At 41.7% G+C, this 27,859-nt stretch overlaps 1 protein-coding gene and 1 non-coding gene across 3 annotated transcripts in view; one reads left to right on the top strand and one right to left on the bottom strand.

Moving 5' to 3' along the window:
• The first annotated feature begins 2,410 nt into the window (after positions 1–2,410).
• Positions 2,411–27,859, top strand: part of DENND5B (DENN domain containing 5B) — a 205,946-nt gene continuing 180,497 nt past the window's right edge. For both annotated transcript variants that reach the window (XM_060166609.1, XM_060166610.1), the window contains exon 1: positions 2,411–2,537. In XM_060166609.1, the coding sequence (XP_060022592.1) occupies positions 2,411–2,537 (127 nt within the window). The remainder of the gene's footprint in view (positions 2,538–27,859) is intronic.
• On the bottom strand, positions 9,978–10,084 carry LOC132530152 (U6 spliceosomal RNA). The gene has a single exon (XR_009543706.1). It is a non-coding gene; the product is annotated as a U6 spliceosomal RNA (small nuclear RNA).

Here is a 27,859-nt window from a genome sequence, read left to right on the forward strand (position 1 = left end):
GCCACGGCTCACGGGCCCAGCCGCTCCGCAGCATGTGGGATCCTCCCGGACCGGGGCACGAACCCGCGTCCCCCGCATCGGCAGGCGGACTCCCAACCACTGTGCCACCAGGGAAGCCCTCAGCTTTGTTTAATTGCAGCTTAATGCAGAATATACCTACACATTGTCATTCTGAAGTGATAATTAGAACATATCCAGGTATCTTCAAATTAGAGTTTAATCTTGTAATGTGTGACAATTCTCTTGAAAGCCTTAGGGGCGATTTTAGAGATTTTGTCTATTTTGATGAAATTTATATATCATAATTGAATGCATAACATTTGAAAAGTAACTGACTTATGAGTTTGTAAGCCCTGCATTACAAACTCATAAGTCAGTTACTTTTCAAATGAACAAAAAGTGACGTATCCCTTGGCTAGTGCAAACAGTAAATTAGTTTTCTATTGTGCTTTGTTTTATTAGTCTAGAATCTAACAAACAATCTGTAAGGATCTACCAGCAAAGACAGGAGAAACATACACAACCTGTCATTCCCTCCCCCCACCATTAGTGAAATTGTTTTACATATTTCAGTACTCTGTATATGAGAAACAGCAATCATTGTATAATAGCAAATTAGCATATGTTCATAAATATGTCACAGATATTACAGTTTCTGTATTTTCCTAGTAGCATCAACAACTTGTTACTACCTAGATAACCACCCTTCTTTCATTCATTCTATAAACATAAATTGAAGGACTACATGGACCAGGGTTCTGATAGATACTAGAAATAGGAATAGCAGGATGGTGACTCCTGCTGTGTGGAGCTTACAACCCAGATGAGCAGACAGACACAGAAAAAGTCATTATAAGCGTTTTGAGGGAAAAGTGCAGGGTGCAACAGGAGCTAATGGTGCGTTTCCCAGGCTGTGGCTCATTCTGATTTTTTGATTCTTCTTACCCTTCAAACTTGGAGAGAAAGTGAGGGTACAAGCTACAGTAATTGATGGTATGCATGCATACATATCTTCCAGGAAGAACATTATTCAGTCAAATAATTGAGGTTCGTCCTCTCAGTCCACCTCCCTGGAAGGTTTGCTTTTGTGTCTAGCAGCGTTGTTCACGATGCACACCCACACGCCCCCCTCCCCCCCGCCCCGCTCCCTTATCCCCAAATCCCGAAGGAAGAGAGTACGGAGTGGTGTGGAAGGGATGACACTGTGGAGTGGGATGGATTCAGTTTTTCACCTTTGAAGAGAGGAAGAACTGACTGGTGAGCTCGTTCTGAATAATGTGAAGTCAGAGGAAAGGGCAGGGTAAGAGAGCCATAGTCTTGCGAAGAGCAGAGTTCAGGGTCTAATTCCTGTTGCTTTATCAGCCGCTGATTGTACCTGCTGGGAGAGCTGATAATATCAAATGAGTACAGAGCTGGGGAACTGGAGCGCCTTGGCTACTTTACACTGACCTGGAAAATGTCAGGATAAATTACGGAATGGGTCGAGGAGGGGAAGTTGGTAATTGAAGTCCTTTTAGAAGTCTCAAAGCTTTGTGGATATTGAGTATTGTTCCCCCCCTGCCCCCTTCACCATTGAGCTGGCACCAATTCAGTGAGGAAGGATGGCTTGTGAATGGGGCTGAGGGCTGGGAGAAGGATTCAAAGACTAGGATCTTAAAATGAGATTGGCATCTGCACTTGTCACGGTTTAAAACATGTTGATGGTCCAGATCGTTGTGGGAAATGATTTCAGAGCGCCGTTAACCTTTCCCAAAGCTGCATTTCTTTTTTTAAAAAATCAGGATAGGTAGCATCCCGTTTAGAAAGCATAATCCTGCTCTGCGGCTTTGCCTCTTGCGGGCAGGTGGAGGCCAGGAGCCGCGTGTGTGGGGTCGCCCCCGCGCCGCAGCCCCCGCCGGCGGGCGGGCACGAATCCCGCCAGCCCTGGGCTCTCCCTCCGAGCCCGCTGCACGCGCGCGCACACACACGGCCGAAACGCGCGCTCCCGCCCCTCGCGAGCGCGCCCTCCTCTCCGCGCCCCCGCCCCACGCGCCGGTCCTCCGCTCCCCCGCGCTCCCACAGCCCAAGCGCCGGCTCAGCTGACCCGCGGGCGCCAGACGCCGTGGCTCCCAGCTCGCGAGTGCAGCTGCGGCGGCGCGGGCCTCTCACGGCGACACTCCCCCCCCCCGGCGCCCCTCCCCCACCCCGCACCGGGATCCGGACCGACTGCGCGCGAGCTCGCGGCCCCTTCCCCGGCGCTGAGCGAGGAGCCAAGCTGCGGTGACGAGCGGCGGCTGCGCGGCCATGGGCGCGCCCGGGTCGCCCTAGGGCGGGCGCGCGGAGACCAAAGCCCGAGCGGCAGTCTCGGCCGCGAGCCCTCTCGGGAGGCGGCGGCGGCGGCGGCAGCGGTAGCAGGAGCAGCGCAGCCGGGATGAGCGGGAGCGGCGCGGCGCCTGGCCCGGGCTCGGGCTCCTCCCCGGCCGCTTGCCGTTTCGCGCACTACTTCGTGCTGTGCGGGATCGACGCGGACAGCGGCCTGGAGCCCGACGAGCTGGCGGGTAAGGCCGGGCTGCGGTGGCGCGGGGGTCCCTTCAGGGACGCGGGGGGTGCTGCGGGGACGCTTGGGAGGCGGCGTGCGGGCTCCAGACAAAGTCAGCTCCCGGCGGCGCCCGCTCTCTGGCCGGCAGGGCTCTCGGGCGGCGATTAATGACATTGTTATTTATTCCGCGTGCAGGGTGCGCTGCTGAGCCCGCGGGCGCCCGCCGGGGGCTTTTGCCTGACGGGCGCGGGGTTAGGAATAACGGGTGCGGGGGCAGTGTCGGGGTCGGCCCCGAGGGCACGGCCCCAGCCCGGCGCGCCGGCCCCCTCGCCCGCAGCTGCCCGCGGAGGCGGCCGGTGAGTCACCGGGCGCATTAACTCCAGGCCTCTCTGTGCTCCTGCGGCTCCCGCCCCCTACCCTCCACCCTCCGCCCCGGCTGCGAAGTTTCAGCCTCGGCACGTGACGTGGCGCCCCGGCCCCCTCGGGGAGGGGAGTTGGAGGCCGCGGGGTTCGCGCCCACCCAGGTGGCGGTGGCCCGTGGGGCGAGCACCGGGCGGGAGGCTGGTTGTACTTCATCCCTGACTGTTCCCGGTCTGCGCCGCCTCACGCCTCGGGTTCTGCGATGACCGTCGAGTCACCTTTTGGAATCCTGTCGGTTTGGCAGTGTCACCGGAGCTGGCGACAATCTTTGAACGCTCGGGTCCCGGCACGACGCTTTGTTGACACCGCTTATACTGTTCCGAGTTTAAGTAGTTGGATATTTCCCCTCAGTTGGGTGCACCGAGTGTTGCCGCCTGGGTTTTCCTGGAGGGGCATTGGCCCGTCCTCTTGACTCAGTTGGTGGCGCAGTGCAGGACTGAGCTGGGGAACCGACGCTGGGAAGGGGGGCTGTTAAAGGATGGTGGTGGAGGGGCCGGGGGTGAGTGCACAGTGTCTGGAGGAGGCCGGGGAGAAAAGGCTGATTTCATTTTTCATGCCTGTGTCTTTCTGCTTGCCTTCTTGGGATCTGAATCTGGATTTTTTTTTTTTTAAATGGGTGAGATAAGTGACATCTACCGCTTGAACTTTATCTGTGTCAGTGTTAAACACTTAGGTCATAGCCTTTCAGAGCAGCTTCTTTTGGACATAGCATTCTTGATTGCACCAGTGTGTATTTTTCTTTTCCTTTTTGGAGGGGCGGACTGGGAAGAATGTATTAAATAATAAACAATAGTAAACAAAACTGTTCAGCCTTAAGATACAATACCCAAGTGACCTCTTAACCTAAGTGAATATCTTAAGTCGGTTTCGCAGCAAAACATTTTCAACAAAAACTATGTCTAGTTTTACTTAATTTTATTTTTTGAAAAGAGAGAGGAGTACCAGGTTTTCTTTATGTGTAATTATATATTCATGTTGTTTCTTCAGTTAAGATTTCATGTACATATTAAGAATGGCTTTGTTAAGGGTTATGGAGTTAGAAAAAAATGTTTGCAGAGGAATTTGGAGAGATTCCTCTTTTGGGATAGGTGAAGGGATTATTTTATGTTTCTAGAATCCCTTTTCCCCTAAACATCTCCCTAAGCATTTGTGGCACTGAGGCTCTTGGAGACCTTCTGTCAGTGGCGACTGATGACTGGAAAAAGCCTGTATTTTTTTCTTCATCAAGTCTGTATGCCTAGTAAAGCTAAAAAACACCTGTAAGTGTGGCCTGGGACTCTTTAGGCATAGTGCAAATGGCTTTAACAAAATTAAACAGTAAAAAAACTTTTAATGCTTTTTTTTAAGGCACAAACTGGCTTCTCCTTTTGCAGTACTATGGGTGAGTGTGGGTGTTGTTTGAGATTTCTGCCCCTCATAATACTTGGTGTTTTGAGGTAACAATTTTGTCTGATAATATTTTCATTCGTTCATTCAGCAAATAGTTTTGAAAGCCTTTAGGTGTAGATTGTGTTCTAGGCCCTGGGCTCAGCTGTAATCAAAGCAGTCAAAAAATTCCTGCCATCATAGAACTTACATTCTAGCATGACGAAATAATAAAAATATATAGTTTGTCAGAGGTTAATAAGTGCTATGAGGAAAAATAAAGCAGGGAAATGATGGTAGGGCAGTGCCAGCAGAATGGTGAGACTTGTGGGGTCGTAACGATTTTAAATAAGATGGTTAGGGAAGGCCTCACTGATAAGGTGATATTTGAACAGAACCCTAAAGGAGGTGAGGAAGCAAGCCATGTGGATTGTCTCAGGGAACAGCATTGTAGGCAGAGGAAACAGCACGTGCAAAGACCTGAGGTGGAAGGGTGCCTAGTTTTGCAGGTAACAGCAAGGAGGCCAGTGTGGTTGATACTGAGTAAGAGGGAGGTTAGTAGATATGATCATTGAGAAGGGGTAGGGGAGATTCTGTAGGGCCTCATAGACAGACTTCTACTCTGAGGTGGAAAACCATCTCACTGGGTTTTGAGCAGTGTAATGAGATCTGATGTACCTTCTGAAAAGATGGCTGTGGCTACCATGTTGACTGGAGTATATCAGGGGCAAGGATAGAGATGGACCAGTTAGGAGGCTCTTTTTCACTGTTGAAGGTGAGAGTTGTTGGTGGCTTGGACCAGGGCAGTAGCCATGAAGTGGTTAGAAGCTGGATATATTTTGAAGGGAGAGTCAGCAGGACTTGCTGATGAATTGAGTATGGTATTCATACTCAAAGAAAGTGATCAGAGATGACTCCAGGGTTTTCTGCCTAAGCAATTATAAGCACCTTTATTTACTAAAATTGGAAGACTGTTGGAGAAGCTGGCTGGAGAAGATTAGTTTAGCTTTGGACATGTTAAGTTTGAGGTTCCCGTTAGACATTCAAATGGAGATACCAAGTAGGCAGGACATATTTCAGGGGTCTGAATTTATTTTTAGATATGAATCGAAAGCCATGAAATTGGGTGACATCACCCAGGGAGTGGGTGTAGATAGAAAAGAGAATTTGAGTCCTGGAGACATTGCAACATTCAGAGGTGAGAAGGATGAGGGGAAAACAACCAAGGAGGTTAAGAAATGTGACCAGTGAAGGGCTTCCCTGGTGGCGCAGTGGCTGAGAGTCCACCTGCCGATGCAGGGGACACGGGTTCGTGCCCTGGTCCGCGAAGATCCCACATACCGCGGAGCGGCTGGGCCCGTGAGCCATGGCCGCTGAGCCTGCGCGTCCGGAGCCTGTGCTCCACAACGGGAGAGGCCACAGCAGTGAGAGGCCCCCCCGCCCCGCCAAAAAAAAAAAAAAAAGAAATGTGACCAGTGAGAGGAGAGGAAACAAGAGAATGTAGTATCATGTTCCAGCTAACAGTCTTCTTAACTGTTTCCACAGAGTTACATTTAAGGATCAGGAAACAAGGCCAGTGAGTTAGGCAAATTAGTCAGAAGGTTGTTTCTGTTTTGCTGCATTAATTTCAAAGTTAATGATAGTTAAGTTTCTATTTTACTTTTCTGGAGCTGATCCATTTTTATCACACTGTTTCTTAGCAAGTTGTCACCCTGCCTGTAGAAGATCTTAATTGACTTCTATTAAACGTAAATTCTACCAATTGCTTTATAGACTTTTTCTTAACATATGCATATTCCTAGAACTCACACTGTGCAGGTGGTGGGACATTGTTATCAAATGAAGGACACAAACCATATGATGAAGTAACAATTAAATAGACTGAGACTTTATGAGAAATGAGACCTTTACACTCCTCCAGTAAGGTGCTGCTTTACCAACAATGGAAAAGACTTCTTTCATCTCAAATAGGTCTTTTAACAGCAGAAGATAATTTAAATATATATAAATTTAAAATATTTTAAAATGGAAGACCTAGAAATTTTACGGAGATATCTCTCTCTATATGTATACTGTTACAGCAGTATTGCCTATTGTCCTTTCTCTACCATGTCTTAGCTGTGTGCTTCTCCTACTCACTGTATGTTTTCAAGATGTACTTTATCCGTAAACAAAATTGTCCCTTAAATGTTAAAGCAGAAATGTTTAAATTTCTCTTAATGTTAAAGAAAACAAAAAGTTTCAAACTGATTCTTTATTGCATAAAGAAGAAAGGGGCTGTAAATAGAAGTCACTGGAATTAGTTGATGTGAAGGGAAGAAGGTGTCATTTTGAAATTTTCTTTTATGTCTCTCATTTCCTCCAATACCTAGCTGTAGGAATTTATGTGGCTTGATTTACAGCACAGATCTTTCAGGCAATGGAAAAGTGAAGGATGTGGGGCTTCCCTGGTGGTGCAGTGGTTAAGAATCTGCTTGCCAGTGCAGGGGACACGGGTTTGAGCCCTGGTCCGGGAAGATCCCACATGCTGTGGAGCAACTAAGCCCGTGCGCCACAACTACTGAGCCTGTGCTCTAGAGCCCACGAGCCACAACTACTGAAGCCTGTGTGCCTAGAGCCTGTGCTCGGCAAAAAGAGAAGCCACCGTAATGCGAAGCCTGCGCGCTGCACGAAGAGTAGCCCCTGCTCGCCACAACTAGAGAAAGCCCATGAGCAGCAACGAAGACCCAACGCAGCCAAAAATAGATAAATAAATAAATTTAAAAACAAAAAACAAACAAAAAAGAAAAATGAAGGATGTAATTAGACCTTTATTTAAGTAACATAAATATGCGAACCCCCAAGAAGGAAAAGCCTTTGCATCTCTCTTTCATAGTACCTTATACATAGTACATAGTGTTTAATAAGACTTACACATGAGTCTACAAATTGTGTGGTGACCAGAATATTCTTAAAGCTTTCCCATGGTAGCTTGGATTCAGTACTGCTGATAGATATGGAAGTCTGATGGGTGAGCACTGCCACAGACCTTTGTTTAGAGATCTTCCTTGGTGCCTCCAGCTGTTTATTTTTAGCCTTGGTGTCTTGGCTCTGGTTTCCAGAAGAGTTTAGAGGCAGTGGAGACCATGGTCTAAATTCAAATATAAAATTTAGTTGAGACTGACCGTATCATGCCACAGTAGTGCTGGAAAGGATCTTAGACATCATTTAGAGTGAAGAAACCAAGGCTGAGAGTTTAAGGTCTTAGAGATCACATTTGACCAGTGCAGGCACCAGACTAAAGCCTGTTTTTTGGTGTTTTTTTTTGCCTTGTCTCGCGGCTTGTGGGATCTTAGTTCCCTGATCAGGGATGGAATCTGGGGTCTCGGCAGTGAGCGCTGAGTGAGTCCTAACCACTGGACTGCCACGGAATTCCCAAGCCTGTTTGTTCTAATACACAAAGCTCCATAGTTATTTAAGCTCAGAAAAAAGATGAGGTTTACTCAAATTGCAAGCATTTCAGGATTGCCCTTAATCCAGACTGAATGTCAGTAGTCAAGTCTGTGCTAAAGTCTTTTAAAAACTGCCGCCAGGTGTACGGGCGTGGGTGGGGTAGGAGCTTCCTTCATCTGACTACATTGGTGGTGCCTCAGTTGTTAGCCTTGTGGACATCCCTGGCCCGCAATAGATTATGTTTGGGAGTTTGGAAGGTCTGACCTGGTAACTGGGAGGCTGGGGAAGGAATAATACAAGGATCAATTTCCATTCTAATGGGGCCAAAGAAGATTCAAGGTCTGGTTGCTGTGGTATAGTGATAACTTGATTTTAAAAATCCACTGGGAGGGACTTCCCTCGTGGTCCAGTGGTTAAGACTACGCACTCCCAATGCAGGGGGCCTGGGTTCTATCTCTCGTCAGGGAACCAGATCCCACATGCCACAACTAAGAGCCCACGTGCTGCAACTAAAAGGTCCCGCGTGCTGCAACTAAGACCCGGTGCAGCCGAATAAATAAATATTAAAAAAAAAACAAAAAAAAAGTTAAAAAAAATCCACTGGAAATAAAATTCTTCATGGTGAAATTGGCCCAGCAGTGAGAGCAGCTAAGTCCCTGTGGTAACCCTAGGGCTCAGGCACCTGCTGCATTGGTTAATGCAGGACCTTCCAGCATAGGGAGCTCAGAAGACCAGAGAAGACAAGATGGATAGGGAGAGGGGAGGAGGAAGGGGCATAAGTGTCTTTGGAGGAGGAGAAAATAGTAAGAGAAAGGGGAAGAAAGGGGACGGGAAGAGAAGAAGAAGGCTGGAGGAGGGCAAGTACATAATATCCACTGCTAAGGAGTTGAGACATACTGTTCTGAAATTCCTGAGTATATCCTTTTGTTTGCATTTCCACTTCTGGTCACAGACACTCTTGGAGTAATAGAAGTTAGTCATAATTTCCATGGAACTCCATATGGAAGAAAACATTTTCTTCTTCTATAATTTGTTAGAGGGTAGAGGTGGTTCCTACATAAGGTACTTTAGTCGACTATACTTCAATTAAAAAAAAAGTACTTCAGGAAACAAGTGTTATATGTCCAGATCCTTAACAGTTTTGATTAATAGTGACCTAAATTTTGTTTTTGGTAAAGCTGTAACTACTATTATGCTTTGGATTAATTATTCAATTTTTTTAATGAATAATGAATTTAATGAATTTATTTATTTTCGGCTGCGTTGGGCCTTCGTTGCTGTGCATGGGCTTTCTCTAGTTGTGGTGAGCGGGGGATACTCTTCATTGCGGTGCATGGGCTTCTCATTGCGGTGGCTTCTCTCTATGTGGAGCACGGGCTCTAGGCGTGCGGGCTTCAGTAGTTGCGGCACGCAGGCTCAGTAGTTGTGGCTCACGGGCTCTAGAGCACGGGCTCAATAGTTGCGGTGCACGGGCTTAGTTGCTTCATGGCATGTGGGATCTTCCTGGACCAGGGATTGAACCCGTGTCCCCTGCATTGGCAGGCAGATTCTCAACCACTGCACCACCTGGGAAGCCCCTAATTATTCAATGTTAAATGCTTACAGTGTGCCAGGTTGAGGAGTATATAGGTGACACTCACTGTTCTGAAAAAATCTACAATGAAATAGCAATAATAAAATAACATTTATTTAGTACTTTCCACATGCCAAGCACTGGCATAATACTTCATGATTATTACCTCATTTAATCCTGACAACAACCTTAGGAAGTGGCACTATTTTCTCTATTTTCCAGATGAGGAAACAGGCTAGAGAATTTAAGTACTTTACCTAACTTCATATAAGAAGTGAGAAACCTGGATTAAAATCTGACATGATCCATCCATGCTCATAACCACTACATTTGCTGCCTCCTTAGTAACATATACTGTATCACACAGATTATAAAATCTACCAGTACTCTTCATGGATAACCTTATAATCAAATGAGATTATTTTTTAAACTCCTCTGTAGAGGAAAGATATTAAGAGGGAGAAGACTGGTCTTTATGATCTTTAAGACCTGACTTGGCTTGTCTCTTCTTAAAGGTGGCACTGCATGCATTCTATCATTCATTTATTAAAAAAAAAAAAAAGAATATATAATTGATTTACTTTTGTTCTTTTCTTGTGGTATTAAATTTTTAAAATATCTTTATTGGAGTATAATTGCTTTACAATGTTATGTTAGTTTCTGCTGTACCAAAATATGGAATGCTTCACGACTTTGCGTGTCCTCCTTGCGCAGGGGCCATGCTAATCTTCTCTGTATTGTTCCAATTTTAGTATACGTGCGGCCTAAGTGAGCACTACTTTTGTTTTTATTAATGTATATTTATAAAGATAAGATATTATATAGGTATAAGGCATTTACTGCATAAATAAAAATACCACTTTCAAAAAAATCTTAAACCTTTTCATTCTTCTTACTGGGTTTTATACCTGTCTTTTCTTAGCATAAATTACTTGTCCTTAGGTAAGTTTATAGTTTTGAAGAGGAATGTTGGTTGCTTGTGAAACCATGGCTTGCGTGGCTGTCAGTACAGTTGTTAAAGCTGGATGCACAGTCAGAAGCTGAGAGTCCCATCCTGGGCCTGTTACATAGGACAGCTGTGGGCCTCAAGTGTTTTTTTGTTTTTTGGGTTTTTTTGAATTTTATTTTATTTATTTTTTTATACAGCAGGTTCTTATTAGTCATCCATTCTATACACATCAGTGTATACATGTCAATCCCAGTCTTTAATTTTTGCCAATTTGATTACTATGTGTCTCGGTGTGTTTCTCCTTGGGTTCATCCTGTATGGGACTTGCTGTGCTTCCTGGACTTGGGAGGCTCTTTCCTTTCCCATGTTAGGGAAGTTTTTGACCATAATCTCTTCAAATATTTTCTTGGGTCCTTTCTCTCTCTCTTCTCCTTCTGGAACCCCTATAATGTGAATGTTGTTGTGTTTAATGTTGTCCCAGAGGTCTTTTAGGCCGTCTTCATTTCTTTTCATTCTTTTTTCTTTATTCTGTTACACAGCAGTGAATTCCACCATTCTGTCTTCCAGGTCACTTATCCGTTCTTCTGCCTCAGTTATGCTGCTATTGATTCCTTCTAGTGTAGTTTTCAGTTATTGTGTTGTTCATCTCTGTTTGTTCTTTAATTTTTCTAGGTCTTTGTTAAAATTTCTTGCATCTTCTCGATCTTTGCCTCCATTCTTTTGCCAAGGTCCTGGATCATCTCCACTATCATTATTTTGAATTCTTTTTCTGGAAGGTTTCCTATCTCCACTTCATTTAGTTGTTTTTCTGGGGTTTTATCTTGTTCCTTCATCTGGTACATAGCTCGCTGCCTTTTCATCTTGTCTGTCTTTCTGTGAATGTGGTTTTTGTTCCACAGGCTGAAGGATTGTAGTTCTTCTTGCTTCTGCTGTCTGCCCTCTGGTGGATAAGGCTATCTAAGAGGCTTGTGCAAGTTTCCTGATGGGCGGGACTTGTCTCCAGTGTTTTTATCTGTCTCGAAGGGGTTAAGTGAGATTATTGATTTCTGAACTTACCACTCCTGTCTTCTATGGGCCTGAAATTATTTTTGAATGAAAAACTAAGTATATCTGTTTTTTAAAAGATTAATCCTAAATGATATAGAACATGAAGACTGAATATACCCCATATTTCACATGAGGACTGATGGAGTAATTATAATTTCATCCACAAGGAATGGAAAAAAATAAGTTAGTCTATGCAGTGCCCTTTACAGGAAAGGTGCAATTTTTAGTAAGCTTTTTGAAATATTAGTATCAGTTCATGGGCTCTCAGTTGTTATCTGCATGGACTCTTAGAAACCCAGAGATCCCTGTTTGAAATGACGATATTATATAATCTCTAGAAGTCTATATTCTAGCATTATGGATGATACTGCCAATTCTCCACAAAATAGCCAGTGGGATCTGAGAATAATTTTTTCCACTTAAAATTCTTCAATAGATTCCTTTGTATTCAAATTCTTTAATGGTATCTTAGTTTGTTCAGGCTGCTATAACAGAATACCATATACTGGGTGGATTATAAACAGCAGGAATTTATTTCTCACTGTTCTGGAGGTTGGGAAGTCTGAGATGAAGGTGCTGGCAGATCGGCTGTCTAGTGAGGGCCCACTTCCTGGTTCATAGATGGCTGTCTTACATGAAAGGGGTGAGGTTGCTGTCTGATGTATCGCTTATAAGAATATGTATGAATCCCATTCATGAAGGTTCCACTCTTATGACCTAAGCACATCCCAAAGGCCCTACCTCCAATGGTATTCATCACATTGGGGGTTAAATTTCACCATAGGAATTTTGGGGAGGGACACAAATATTCAGTCTGTTCACCCTGGTTGGCAAAGCTGTTCATGATCTGCTTTCTGCCTGCCTTTCCAACCTTCTCAGATTGGATCACTCTTTCCTGCTACATTGGTTTTCTTGCAGGTTCTTAAACACAGCAAGCTGCTTCTTTTTTTTAAATTTTAATTTATGTATTTTATTTATTAATTTTGGCTGTGTTGGGTCTTCATTGCTGCATGTGGGCTTTCTCCAGTTGAGGCAGGTGGGGGCTACTTTTGGTTGTGGTGCGTGGGCTTCTCACTGTGGTGGCTTCTCTTGTTGCGGAGCACGGCCTCTAGAGCGCAGGCTCAGTAGTTGTGGCTCGTGGGCTCTAGAGCACAGGCTCAGTAGTTGTGGCGCACGGGCTTAGTTGCTCCGCGGCATGTGGGATCTTCCCAGACCAGGGCTTGAACCCGTGTCGCCTGCATTGACAGGCAGATTCTTAACCACTGCACCACCAGGGAAGCCCCAGCAAGCTTCTTATCTCATGGCCTATTCATCTTCTGTTCTTTCACTAGATCCTCTTCCCCTAGACCAGCATCGTCCATTGTAAATATAATGTGAGACACGTTTGTAGTTTTAAATTTTCTAGTAGCCACATTTAGAAAGGTAAAAAGAGACAGGTGATATTAATTTTATTTATATGTCTAGGAGATTATTTCAACATATAATCAATATAAAAATTATTCATGAGATATTTTACATTCTTTTTTTCTTACTAAATCTTCAAAATGCAGTGTGTATTTTACTCTTTCAGCACTCTCAATTTGGACTAGCCACATTTCAAGTGTTTAGTAGCCACATGTGGGCGGTGGCCACCCTTTGGGCAGTGCAGCCCTACATCTTTGCAAGAGTGGCTTCTTCTCCTCGTTCAGGTCTTTGCACAAGTGTTACCTCCTCAGAGCAGCCTTCCAAGACCACCCTGTATAAAATAGTATCCTTCCTCTCCCTGCCTGCCCCACCCTGCAGTCGCCCTGCTGTATTTCCCTCACACTTATTACCACAGCACTTATTAGTACCGGACAATATATTGTGAATGCATTTGCTTGCTTTTACTTTTACTTTTTATTTATTTGTTTGTTTGTTTATTTTTGGCTGCATTGGGTCTTTGTTGCTGCACGTGGGCTTTCTCTAGTTGTGGCGAGCGGGGGCTACTCTTCATGCAGTGCATGGGCTTCTCATTGCGGTGGCTTCCCTTGTTGTTGTGGCTCGCGGGCTCTAGAGCGCAGGCTCAGTAGTTGTGGCGCACGGGCTTAGTTGCTCCTCGGCATGTGGGATCTTCCCGGACCAGGACTCAAACCCATGTCCCCTGCATTGGCAGGCGGATTCTCAACCACTGTGCCACCAGGGAAGCCCTGCTTTTACTTTTTAATGTCAATCTTCCCCATTAGATTGTCAGCTCCTAGAGGGCAGGACCTTGTCCCTCTTGTTTAGTATTGTATACCCTTTGACTAAAATAGTGCCTGGCCCATTATGGGGACTCAGATTGTTTGAATAAATGAATGAGATAACTTGAGATGGACAAATATAGAACTTTTCCTTTTGTTACCAACAATAAAAGTTAGTATATTTGTTTTTTTTGTGGGTTTTTTAACCTCTAAAATGGACTAGAGTTTTTTTTTTTAAATGGGAAGCTTGAAATTGATTAAAAAAACCAAGAGAGTGGATGAATGATTAATTTTTTAAAAGGTGTATGTCAGCTTTGTGGAAAGCTACTAAAATTTCTTATGTCTATAATATTTATTAGCCTAATCCTTCCCTCTTGAAATAAGGTATGATAAATAGATAAATAAAATTAATAAACTTTTTTTTAAACACTAGTTTTATGCAAGCAAGCATGCAGATACCAGCAATGCTTTGATTTTTTTTTTTTTAAGCAAACAACATGTCTTACTTATTTATGAACTAGTGCCAAATTATGAGCACATAAATGGTGGGTAGTGTTTATGAAATTTCAGAAAGTGTCTGTACAAACGAGCACTGGTAGCTTCAGTTGTGTCTTTAGAGGAATACCTTAGGAAATTGCATTCAGTTTCCTTCTTCATGGGCATCCACATCAGTTTTGGGCCTGATCAGCCAGGACAGTTCTCTTCTATAAAGTTTAATCCTTTGTATTTTTTTTCCATTTATACTCTGTCTTTTTTTTTTTTTTTTTTTTTTTTTTGCCGTACGCGGGCCTCTCACTGCTGTGGCCTCTCCCATGGCGGAGCACAGGCTCCAGACGCGCAGGCCCAGCGGCCATGGCTCACGGGCCCAGCCGCTCCGCGGCATGTGGGACCTTCCCGGACCGGGGCACGAACCCGTGTCCCCTGCATCGGCAGGCGGACCCTCAACCACTGCACCACCAGGGAAGCCCCTATACTATACTCTGTCTTTATCGTACCTTGTATAATGTTCTGTTCTGCCTAAGGCTTGACTTTTTAAGATGGCACCATTTAATAACCTAGAGATTCCCAAAATTTTCAGTATGAGGCTGTCTTCTACATTACTTTTCAAACAGAATGCAAGGATATCTGTCTTAGTGTGAGGAGGGTAAGAACTGAGAATTCTGGGAATAAAAATGGAAGTATTTTATGCACTGCTGAGACAGCACGTCATGAGCCTAGAAGAACATGAAACAGTTGCTTTCCCCTTCATTCCTGTACCTTTCCCAAGAATCCATGATTTTTACTAACTTTATTCTAAATTAAATATTGTGACTATTTTAATTAGTGGATTTCTTAAGTTAATGCCTTTTAACTTGTATAAAATGTATACAAGTTATACATATATATGATGTATATAAAAATATATTTCTTATATATAAAATGTATAAAACTTGTATACATCACTGGTACAGAAAGTTTAATTTTGAAATAACGCTTTCTTTAAATGAACTTTCAAAGATAACGTGCTAGCACTATTAAGTCAGAAGTAGTTCCAGGAAATCACCTTTATATGATGAAGCTGTGAAAATAGTTAACATTTATTGGGCCATGAACTGTGGTTGGTTTATAAACATTGTCTTTAATCCTCACGATAACTCGAAGGTATTACTATCATCACTTTACTGGCGAGGAGGCTGAGGTTTGGTGAGTTGTTGCCCAAAGTAACAGAGACAATAAAGGCCAAAGCTGGAATTGCATCCCGGTGACCCTCCTCCACTGTGCCCTGCTGCCCCTCCAAGTCTTCCAGACCAGCTGTCCTCAACTGCTGGGTGGTGACATATTACCGTGCCTGGCAGTTGTGAGTTGGGTCACAAGTAATTATTAATAATAGTTGAAACACTGAGGTTGTAAATGGTATGTATTTTTAAATAAGTGGGATGAATTCAAGGTCTTCCCTCTAATGATGTCACTCTCACTTACATTCCTGTGTGCTTTTATTGAGTGGAAGAGAAAGAGGTGGCATTACATGCACCATACCAGCAATTGTGAATAGCCCCATACATGATGGGAAATCTATCTTGTTAATGCTACTGCCAAGCTAGTTATTGATGAGCTGTGAATAGTTTTCATATATTCATGTTCTCTTAGGAATACCACTGCAAAAGTAGTCTATTTGCTTCCCTTCCCTGTATATTTTTTAAAAAATTTGTTCATAGTCCAAGGACACACATGGGAGTATGTTTTTCAACACTTAACATTGATCTAGATTGTTTCTAGATACTTTTCTCAATTATAAAATATGACAGTGATTTGCAAAGAGCTTTTAAACTATAGAATACAATAAAAATATGAGGTAGAATTATAATTTTAGAGTTGTAGAATTTTTAAAGTTCAACCCTGCTGTGGACTAGTAGTCTGAATCCTTAGATACAGCTTGTAGACCTCTAGGTTTTAAACTGTGAAACCCAGTTTAAAGATATTTTAAATAGTTTGTTTTCTATATCCCAGAGGCCTTGTGATGTAAATCCACCTGTTTTGCATAGTTGTCTCCTGCCCTGGCCTAGAGAATCCAGGTTTCTGCTTTGAAGATCATGTTTTCTTGCCTTCCCTGTCTCCCTCTTTTCTAGTACAACACACTCCCAATTTTAACACAGAAAATTATTCTATGGTTTGAGGAAACATTCATGTAGAAGTGATATCTAAATTAAGTTTCCAATAGTCAGCATGGCACAAGTTTGCTCATAGACCAGGCTTTTGTACTTTTTTTTTTCCCCTAATCCCTTCTTCAAAGATCACCCTTATTTTCATCTTAGTCCTCTTAAAACCACAACCTGCTCTTTTCGTTCTTTTTTCTATAACAACGTGGAGAAGGGGAAATAATTTTTTGGCAAAAATTTTCACTGTCATTAACATCTCATAGTGAAGAAATTGAGGTCTCATGAATCCTCCAGTTACCTTCATCCCCAGCACAAACAGGGAGGAGGTTTGTTTGTTTTTTGGGCTGCGCTGCGGCTCGTGGGGTCTTTGTTCCCTGGCCAGAGATCGAACCTGGGCCCCAGCAGTGAAAGCCCCAGGTCCTAACCACTGGATCACCAGGGATTTCCCAGGGAGGAGTTTCTAATTTAATTTTTTTTAATGAATGCATGCATGAATGAATGCATGCATGAATGAATGAATTTATGGCTGTGTTGGGTCTTTGTTGCTGCACGTGGGCTTTCTCTAGTTGTGGTAAGCAGGAGCTACTCTTTGTTGTGGTATGCAGGCTTCTCATTGCGGTGGCTTCTCTTGTTGGAGCACGGGCTCTAGGCACACGGGCTCTAGGCACACGGGTTCAGTAGTTGTGGCGCACGGGCTTAGTTGCTCCGCAGCATGTGGGATCACATGCCAGGGTTTGAACCCGTGTCCCCTGCGTTGGAAGGTGGATTCTTAACCACCGTGCCACCAGGAAAGTCCAGGGAGGATTTTCTTATTTCCCACAGCTATTCAGGTTCCATACTTTCTGTTTCTAGTATCCCTTCAATTTCCTTCCTTTTCCTTCCCTCATAGGCCTTTGGGAAAACACGGACAATCTGCTAGATCAACAATATTCTTTCTATATATTAAATTTATATCATTTTGTTTCCTCCCAGGACTAAAATAACAAGGAGAGATTGTTTCCCCGTAGGCAGATGAAATGTGAATTGTTTTGGGGGAGGTGAGCATCCCGTACTCTCATACAATTCCCTGACGTGGAAGTCCTCCCTGTCATAAGAATCAGTACCAGCATATCAACTGGAATTCCATGAGAATGAGACTTTAATAAGAATAGTTTGGGCAGTAGGAATTTAGGACTGCTTAGTAGGTTTAAAGCTTATGGATGATTCACTTCTAGGACCACAGTGTTTTGTTTTACTTTCCAGGTTAGTTTTCTTCACTGTAAGTTTAACCCTAACTTTTAAGGAAACTTAAGTGGCTGGGGTAACAAGATAACAAATTGTTTAAAAATGTTTCCCCATCTCCAATCTCAAGTGTGTCTTAATGAACTTTTGTCCAAATTTCAAAATATTCTGGCTCAGCTCCAGGAAAATGAGCTTCGTACTTGATTCCGTTTGCTTTGTGCCATTGTTCATGAGAACAATGACTGTGATTTCACAGTTTATTAAACCATAAGCATCTGTACCATTGAGGTGTTTATGCTAAAATAGGTTATTTTGTTTAGTTGTTCTCACTCCTGTCTGGCAGTGCTTATTTTTCCATTGGCAGCCCTAGTTACAATTTTATTTTAAATAAATACATGAAAGCCTTGTGGGCTCGAATGTAAAATCTTGTGTATTCCTCACAGTGAAGGACTGACAGGCCTCGTTTACTGTGAAGCACTTGTAAACCATCTTGTCCCTGGTGGAAGGGGCCGGTGGAGAGAGAGTTAAAGTGTGCGCGTATAGAGGATGGAAGACAAAAACTTAAAACCACACCTGTTATTCCAAAATCCTCTTTTCCTGATCTCATTGATCTATCTCTTACCCTCTCTTCTACATGGAACACAGATTTTGTGGTTAGAGTGCGAGAAATGGTACAGAGATATCCAGATCCAGATATCCAGAGATATCCAGATATCCAGGATCCCTAGATCCTGGAGTGCCCACAGTAATTGTGCTAGAGGAGTCATTACAGGGTCTTCTGTACAAATGTCACACCTGCTAAAAGTTTAACAGAATCATGTTCACTCTTCCCTGGGATGAAATCTTCTCTAACTAGGAGTAAAGATGTAGCTTTTTCTGAATGTGGCCATAAGGCCAAGAAGTAGACATATTTTGTTGAATCATTAGAGGGCAGAGGCCTTGCTGTGAAATGTCTGTTGACATGTATGCATATTTAGTAGTTATTTCCGTGCCCCCGTGAACCCTGTTGAATAGATCAGGTGACAGCTTTTATCTGAAAGTCAGTCTTTGAGGGGCAGCTGAAGCATGGATGTATGTGTGTGAGAGATTGGTGTTTTTTTCAGTGTAGGGGAAAGAAGTAACTTCTTAAATTCCTTGCTCTTAAAAGTAAGGAATTCCTTCATAAAATTCAGATTTGCTTTGGGACTTAAAGGAAATGGTTGTATTATTTTAGTGAACATGACTGAACAGTTTTTGAATGTCTTCTGAGATAATGAGATACAGCCTCCTCTCAAGTGTGGGAACTATTTTGCACCCTGTTCCCCTGTTCCCTGACCTCTGCCTTTTGACCCTGCTGCTTTGTGTGAGATTATGGGCCTTTGAGCTTTTCACCAGTCGACCCAGGTTTCCTCATACAGAAACATAAAGCTTTAAGCTTCCTTAAAAGGTGTTCTTAGAATTGGGGAGAACATTCAGATTTAATTGTGGGCATGACTTTTGTAAATATTTTTTCTTTAAAAAATCTGCTTTTTTCTGTCCAAAGTATCTATATATTTTCTAATAGGAACTCTAAAGTTTTGTGACTGTGTATATGACTAAATATGTTTTTTTCTTTGGAGAAAAGTGTCACAAAGTAAAGGTGTTTATTTAGGGAGAGACTTAAAATTCGAGCTTTCCAGGATAAGGGAACCCAAGAGAAACCCAACTGTTTGCTCCCTATTGTTGTTTCTTTAGGTATGAGAAGTTAAAAATCTGTATTCATAGGGTGTTATGCAAGAGCAACAAATTGAATATTTTCAGAGAGAATCAATACTTTAACCTGCTTATCTTTCAATAAGCACTTTTTAGACAAAAAGTGAGTAGGAAGAAAATTAGAGACAGACAAAAGGAGATGAACGCATTTAGTTTTGCTACTTGTTTGTAGTTAATGTTTTTGTTTTGTTTTTGGAAAGAGGGTAAAATTAGTGTCACAAATAAAGGTTTGCGGATTGTCTATGTATTTTATTATTGTTTTGCATACTATCTTCAAGTTTATCCAGAAAACTACGCATTTGCTCTGTTTTGGACATTTTAGTAGGACTTTCTGAGGAATGTGTGTTTTACACACTGTCCAAAGGCTTTATAATAATGAAGCTTTTGGGCTTTTGTTTACATGGCACTTTGCTGCTACTGAATATCCTACCAGAAGTGAGGATAGGTAAAATAATTGGCTTGAAATAATAAAAGACAATAAGTGCTTTTAAAAAACGTATGTGGCTTTTAAATTATAAAAATAATATATGCTCAATTCAAAAGCTGAAGAATAGAGGATTGTATTAAGAAAACACAAGTATCTGTTATCCCAAAGGGGTGGAATTTAAATTAAGAAAAGAAGTTCTGATTTGTGGTCACTAGTTAGAAGCCAGAGTGACCATTTTACTGAGGTGTTGTGGTTAAATAAGCTGAGCAATAATCTGAGAAACACAATAAGATTTTCTTTTGTCCAAGTCATTGCCGTTGATTTAGTAAGACAGTTGTGATGATCTCTGTGAAGAATTGTTGGTTGAAGGAGTGAATGAATAAATAGTATGGAGTTGTCTACCTCAGGTGTTTACTTTGAGAGATAAAATTAAATCCTTAGTACTTACAACACAATCTTTTAAAAACCAAAATCCTCTAAGATCAGTAATTAAAATGAAATGGAAAAAGAAAGAGTAGCTTTGAATCTCAGGAGTTTAACACTAAAATGATATATTAAAATTTTTTTTTCATTTTGGAAAAGAAAGAGGAAAGCACTGGTACACAAATGAGATGGAAAGACAGAGGAAAGAGAAGCTGGTAAGCAAGAGACAGTTCAGTGACAAATGAGATAAAGTCTTGATCTCCGTCTTACTGGGAATCCAATTTATTCGTAGTCACATAGCAGAATGGAAATACGTTTAGATGGCATAAGAAACCTCTGATGGAAAATCTGGTTGTCTCCCCTCAGGTTGCTGAGTCTAGAAGCAGCAGCAGACCTGACACTTGTCCCTCACAGCTCCCTTCCTGTCTCCCACGTGGGGGCTGTGTAAACATTTCAGGAGCAGTGCTGGCACTGGCCTCAGAGAATTCAGAGAGCAGGGCCTGCAGTTTCCCTTTTCATGTAGCAGAATAATAAGAACAGGGACAATTTTTTGATTGTCTTGCAATGTTTTGGCTGTTGGTTCTTTTAGATCCTTTCTGTAAATTACTTTCCTCCTAAAAGACACTTAGTCATATGTTTAATGTGTTTAACCAACCAACGAGAGACACCGTAAGATACCAAAGAAGGCATGTTTGTCATTGTAATTGGAAAAACTTTACAAGGACAGATGTGTTTTTTCTCATTTTCTTTAAACCTGTCAATTTCTTGCCATGAATATTAGTTTTGTTAGTAATGACCATGCATTCTAAAAATTTTGAGTAAATGAGGCAAAATATTTCCTCCAAAGGAAATTGTTTTAAGGACAGAGAGAGAGGGAGAGGGAGGGAGAGGGAGGGGAGGAGGGAGTTCTTATCTGGAGAGTATTATTTGCATTTTTGTTTCTGTTTAGTTGTTTTTTAGGAGGGCTGAATTGAGGTGAATTTTAGTTGCTCCAAACTCTGAGACTAGCAGTGGTTCTTTAAACCAATTTTTGAGAATATTAGCACATTGACAAAAGAAAGTAGAGGGGCAAACCATGGGGCAGAGGGGGTTTATTTATGCCCAGATCTCTGCTCCCACTGTTTGTTTCTAGAACTGAATGTATAGCTTACACATTTAAAAGAGGTATATAGACTAGCCTCCTTTAAGCATTTCATGGAGTGGAAATGAGTTGTATCCAGCTTTTAGAAGACTTTTCTATCAGAATGCTTGTGACTATAGGTCAAACAGGACCTAAGAAATGAAGGAATTTGGCTGGTTCACATAACAGTTTTTTTGGGTGGAGGTGATCAGGTATAGTTTAAACAGAGCTCTCGCCCAGGCTCACTGCAGTTCTTTATGCTCCGTCTGTCCCCATCTGGCTTCACATTTGCACATCACATCTTCACTAGAGGAGATTTAACTTTTCCTCCTCCACTCCCCATTCTGGGTCTTTGCTATGACCAGTCCACTTTAGGTCACACTTCCCTAAGGCCATCCTTGAACCATTAGCGTGGCCAAGGAAAATGGGGTTAAACTGACTGTTTAGAGACCAGTTTGGGATGAAAACTACAGGGCAGCTTCACAATGGAAGAGTGGGGGAGTGGCTGCTGGAAAGCATCCTTGCTGAATGCTAGACTCTGAAGACAAAAAAGCCCCTCAGAGGTTTTTAACAAGGGAATGGCATGCTCCAGGATGAGGGGTGTAGAATAGAATTAAACTGGGAGCCAATTAGGAGATTGTTCTCCAGAACAAACTAGAGGGGAAAGGCCTGAATTAGGATAGTGGCAGTGGGAGCAAAGAAGCAAGGATGGATGTAGGAGATAGGGTAGACATAGGATGAATTGCACTTGGCAACCTTAGTGTATGTGAGGTTAAAGGGGTGGTGAGATGCACATGACTCGACTTTGGGCCCAGGCAACAAGGATATAAGAATGTCATTCATAGAAGGAACACAGGAGGAAATAAATTTCAGAGGATGTGGGTGAGTTTGGTTTTGAATTTGTGGTAATGATGGTGCTGGTATGACATTATTTTCCTTTGTAGCAGGGTGGACCAAAACCACTTTCTCCACATCTTATTATAATAGTAGTGATTAACTATGTTGAAGGATGTGTGTGTGAGCAGGTAGTGGAGCTAGAACTTGAATTCAAGCCTTCAGACCCATAATTCCATGATCTTTATATTATGTCACACTTACTTCTATTTATAGATATAACTCTTTTCTCCTCCTTTTCTCTCCCTCCCTCCCTCCTTTTCTTTCTTTTTCTTTTAAGGGAGCCAACAATGTGTGTATGTTAATTTAAAACTGTGTTTTTAAACATGAAGTGTAAAAATACCATAATTAAGAAAAATATAGAAACTGCCCAGGACACAAGCTGAGAGACTTATTTTTGAGTTAGGGTAATTTGTTGGGCATTAATTAGTAAGCAATTTACCTTTCTCCTGCAGTGCTTCAGTTTGTAGTTAAAATGCACAGTTTTTGTGGCAGGCTTTAGTAGAGCATTTAGAATGCGTCTGTATTCTTCAGCTATGAGGCAGTGAACCATATGCTGCATAAACTCTTTGGAGTTTGTACAGCAGACAACTACCCGACCAGTACTGAATGTCTGCGAGTGCTTGTACTGGGTTCTAGGCATTCCCACCTAGAACGTTCAGGTCCTCTGGTACTCCTGTAGAACTATGCATACCAATTGGCTGAAAATGCTTGTATAGTGGGTACTGTAGAGGCTGGTGAGATATAATTGCTCAATAAGCATCAGCTACTACCCTCTTTAACCTAATTGGTTGGATTAAACCTCAGACACTGGTGAGATTTAAGATGTTGCTGGAATTCTCCTTTAGACATTAAAAGATAATTCCTAGGATTGCATCCTTTTTTTTAAATGACAGCTAATCTTATCCATTATTTTTAAATACGTAATACATTTACGTGGAATCATTTTCAGAAGATACAAAAAGACTATGTTAAACAATATGTCCCCTTTCCTCAGCTGTCCAATTCCTTTCCCCAGACACAACCATATAGTTATCACTTTCTTGTGTATACTTCTAGAGATATATTGTGTTCCATGACATGTTTCTTATTAATTCCAGAGTATAGTCTTACTTTTGAACTTTGATGTATTTCTCTTACCCATGTTATTGCCCTTTTACCTCACTTTATTTAGTAACATTAATGATAAAGGTATTGCTCAAATTATATTTTTTATTGCTTATAGCAGGTCAGGTACAAACCCTAGTTTGCAGTTGGCAGTCGTGTTCAGAGATGTTAAATGACTTGCCAAAGTTTGCATTGCTTTTGTAGAATTAGAACCAGAGGAAGGTTCTTCTCCAAATTCAGGTCTCCTTCCCTACAGAAGAACTTAACTATTCTCATGGGTAAAAGAGCCCACCCGTTTTATCTATTGGAAAGCAGAGCGCTTATACTTAAAAAGAACGATAATAAACTCATTAAACTTAAATCGCATTCTGAATGAAAGCAAGACCAACTTTGGGCTGTTGTATGCATGAGAATTACAGATTTTGTTGGTTGCCCATCTATTTTAGGAATAGATTATCTACACATACGGACATACCTTGTTTTATTGAGCTTTGCTTTATTGCTCTTCACTTTTTTGCATTTTTACCTTGTGTCCAGCAAGTCTGTCAGTGCCATTTTTATAATAGCTTTTGCTCACTTTGTGTCTCTTTGTCACATTTGGTAATTCTCGAAATATTTCAGACTTTTTCATTATTACTGTAATATTTGTTATGGTGATCTGTGTTAAGTGATCTTTGATGTTACTATTGTAATTGTTTTGGGGCACCACGAGCCAAGCCCATATAAGATAGAACTTAGTATATGCATGTATTCTTTTTTTATTTTTAATAGAGCTTTATTGGAGTATAATTGCTTCACAATACTGTGTTAGTTTCTGTTGCACAACAAAGTGAATCAGCCATATGCATATACATGTCCCCATATCCCCTCCCTCTTGAGCCTCCCTCCCATCCTCCCTGTCCCACCCCACTAGGTCACCGCAAAACACCAAGCTGCTGCTTCCCACCAGCCCCCTATTTTACATTCGGTAGTGTATATATGTCCATGCTACTCTCACTTGGCCCCAGCTTCCCCCTCCCACCCCAAGTCCTCAAGTCCATTCTCTATGTCTCCCTCTTTATTCCTGCCCTGCAACTAGGCTCATCAGTACCATTTTTTTAATATGCATTATTTGTTTTTCTCTTTCTAACTTACTTCACTCTGTATGACAGATTCTAGGTCCATCCACCTCACTACAAATAACTCAGTTTTGTTTCTTTTTATGGCTGAGTAATATTCCATTGTATGTATGTGCCACATCTTCTTTATCCAGTCATCTTTCGATGGAGATATAGGTTGGTTCCATGTCCTGGCTATTATAAGTAGTGCTGCAATGAGCATTGTGGTACATGTCTCTTTTTGAATTATGGTTTTCTCAGGGTATTTGCCCAGTAGTGGGATTACTGGGTCATATGGTACCTCTATTTTTAGTTTTTTAAGGAACCTCCATAGTGTCTGTATTAATTTACATTCCCACCAACACTGCAGGAGGGTTCCCTTTTCACCACACCTGTTCCAGCATTTATTGTTTCTAGATTTTTTGATACTGGCCATTCTGACCGGCGTGAGGTGACACCTCATTGTAGTTTTGATATGCATTTCTCTAATAGTTAGTGATGTTAAGCCTCTTTTCATGTGTCTCTTGGCCATCTGTATGTCTTCTTTGGTGAAATGTCTACTTAGGTCTTCTGCCCATTTTTAAACTGGATTGTTTGTTTTTTTGATATTGAGCTCCATGAGCTGTTTGTATATTTTGGAGATTAATCCTTTGTCTGTTGTTTCATTTGCAAATATTTTCTCCTATTCTGAGGGTTGTCTTTTTTATGGTTTCCTTTGCTGTGCAAAAGCTTTTAAGTTTTATTAAGTCCCATTTGTTTATTTTTGTTTTTCCATTACTCTAGGAGGTGGGTCAAAAAGGATGTTGCTGTGGTTTATGTCAAAGAGTGTTTTTCCTATGTTTTCCTCTAACAGTTTTATAGTGTCTGATATTAAATTTAAGTCTTTAATCCATTTGGAGTTTATTTTTATGTATGGTGTTAGGTAGTGTTCTAATTTCATTCATTTACATGTAGCTGTCTAGTTTTCCCAGCACCACTTATTGAAGAGGCTGTCTTTTCTCCACTGTATATTCTTGCCTCCTTTGTCATAAATCAGGTGCCCATATGTGTGTGGATTTATCTCTGGGCTTTCTATCCTGTACCATTGATCTATATTTCTGTTTTTGTGCCAGTACCATACTGTCTTGATTACTGTAGCTTTGTGGTGTAGTTTGAAGTCAGGGATCCTGATTCCTCCAACTCTGTTTTTCTTTCTCAAGATTGCTTTGGCTATTTGGGGTCTTCTGTGTTTCCATACGAATTGTAAAATTTTTTTGTCCTAATTCTGTGAAGAATGCCATTTGTAGTTTGATAGTGATTGCATTGAATCTGTAGATTGCTTTGGGTAGTATAGTCATTTTCACAATGTTGATTCTTCCAATCCAAGAACATTGTATATTTCTCCATCTGTTTATGTCATCTTTGATTTCTTTCATCAGGGTTTTGTAGTTTTCTGAGTACAAGTCTTTCGCCTCCTTAGGCAGGTTTATTCCTAGGTATTTTATTCTTTTTGTTGCAGTGGTAAATAGGAGTGTTTCCTTAATTTCTCTTTCTGATTTTTCATTGTTTGTGTATAGGAATGCCAGAGATTTCTGTGCATTAATTTTGTATCCTGCAACCTTATCAAATTCACTGATTAGTTCTAGTAGTTTTCTGGTGGCATCTTTAGGATTTTCTATGTATAGTGTCATGTCATTGGTAAGCAGTGACAGTTTTACTTCTTCTTTTCCAATTTGTATTTTATTTCTTTTTCTTTTCTGATTGCTGTGGCTGGGACTTCCTAAACTATGTTGAATAAGAGTGGAGAGAGTGGACATCCTTGTCCTGTTCCTGATCTTAGTGGAAAAGCTTTCAGTTTTTCACCATTTAGTATGATGCTTGCTGTGGGTTTGTCATATATGGCTTTTATTATGTTGAATTAGGTTCCCTCTGTGCCCATTTTCTGGAGAGTTTTTATCATAAATGGGTGTTGAATTTTGTCAAAAGCTTTTTCTGCATCTATTGAGATGATCATATGGTTTTTTTCCCTTAATTTATTAATATGGTGTATCACATTGATTGATTTGCATACATTGAAGAATCCTTGCATCCCTCGGATAAATCCCACTTGATCATGGTGTATGTTTCTTTTAATGTGCTGTTGGATTCTGTTTGCTAGTATTTTGTTCAGGTTTTTTGCATCTATGTTCATCAGTGATATTGGTCTTTAATTTTCTTTTTTTGTGATATCTTTGTCTGGTTTTGGTATCAGGGTGATGGTGGCTTCGTAGTATGAATTTGGGAGTGTTTCTCCCTCTGCAGTTTTTTGGAAGGGTTTGAGAAGGATTGGTGTTAGCTCTTCTCTAAATGTTTGATAGAATTCGCATGTGAAGTCATCTGGTCCTGGACTTTGTTTGTTGGAAGATTTTTTTTTTAATAAATTTATTTCTTTATTTAATTTATTTTTGGCTGCGTTGGGTCTTTGTTGCTGTGTGCAGGCTTTCTCTAGTTGCAGCGAGTGGGGGCTGCTCTTCGTTGTGGTGTGCGGGCTTCTCATTGCGGTGGCTTCTCTTGTTGCAGAGCACAGGCTCTAGGTGTGCAGGTTTCAGTAGTGATGGCGCACGGGCTTAGTTGCTCCGCAGCGTGTGGGATCTCCCCAGACCAGGGATTGAATCTGTGTCCCCTGCATTGGCAGGTGGATTCTTAACCACTGTGCCACCAGGGAAGTCCCTGGTGGAAGATTTTTTTTTTTTTTTTTTTTTTGTGGTACGTGGGCCTCTCACTGCTGTGGCCTCTCCCGTTGCGGAGCACAGGCTCCGGACGCGCAGGCTCAGCAGTCATGGCTCACGGGCCCAGCCACTCCGCGGCATGTGGGATCTTCCTGGACTGGGGCACGAACCCGTGTCCCCTGCATCGGCAGGCGGACTCTCAACCACTGGACCACCAGGGAAGCCTGGAAGATTTTTAATTACGGTTTCAATTTCATTACTTGTTATAGGTCTGTTTATATTTTCTAATTCTTCCTGGTTCAGTCTTGGAAAACTGCACCTTTCCAAGAATTTGTCCATTTCTTCGTGGTTGTCCATTTCATTGGCATATAGTTGTTTGTAGTAGTCTCTTATAATCCTTTGTATTTCTGCAGTTGCAATTTCTCCTTTTTCATTTCTAATTTTATTGACTTGCATCCTGTCCCTTTTTTTCTTGATGAGTCTGGCTAAGGGTTTATCAGTTTTGTTTATCTTCTCAAAGAACCAGCTTTTAGTTTTATTGATCTTTGCTATTGTTTTCTTCGTTTCTGTTTCATTTATTTCTGCTCTGATCTTTATGATTTCTTTCTTTCTACCGACTTTGGGTTTTCTTGTTCTTCTTTCTCTAGTTGTTTTAAGTGTAGGATTAGATAGTTTATTTGAGATTTTTCTTGTTTCTTGAGGTGAGATTGAATTGCTGTAAACTTCCCTCTTACAACTGCTTTTGCTGTGTCCCATAGGTTTTGGGTCGTTGTGTTTTCATTATCATTTGTTTCTATGTATTTTTTTATTTCTTCTTTGATTTCTTCAGTGGTCTCTTGTTTATTTAGTAGCACACTGTTTAACCTGCATGTATTTGTGGTTTTTTTACACTTTTTTTCCCTATAATTGATTTCCAATCTCAAAGCGTTGTGGTCAGAAAAGATGATACAATTTCAGTTTTCCGAGGCTTGATTTGTGACCCAAGATGTGATCTATCCTGGAGAATGTTCC

This window comes from Lagenorhynchus albirostris, chromosome 11, assembly GCF_949774975.1.
Source record: "Lagenorhynchus albirostris chromosome 11, mLagAlb1.1, whole genome shotgun sequence".
Classification (NCBI taxonomy): domain Eukaryota; kingdom Metazoa; phylum Chordata; class Mammalia; order Artiodactyla; family Delphinidae; genus Lagenorhynchus; species Lagenorhynchus albirostris.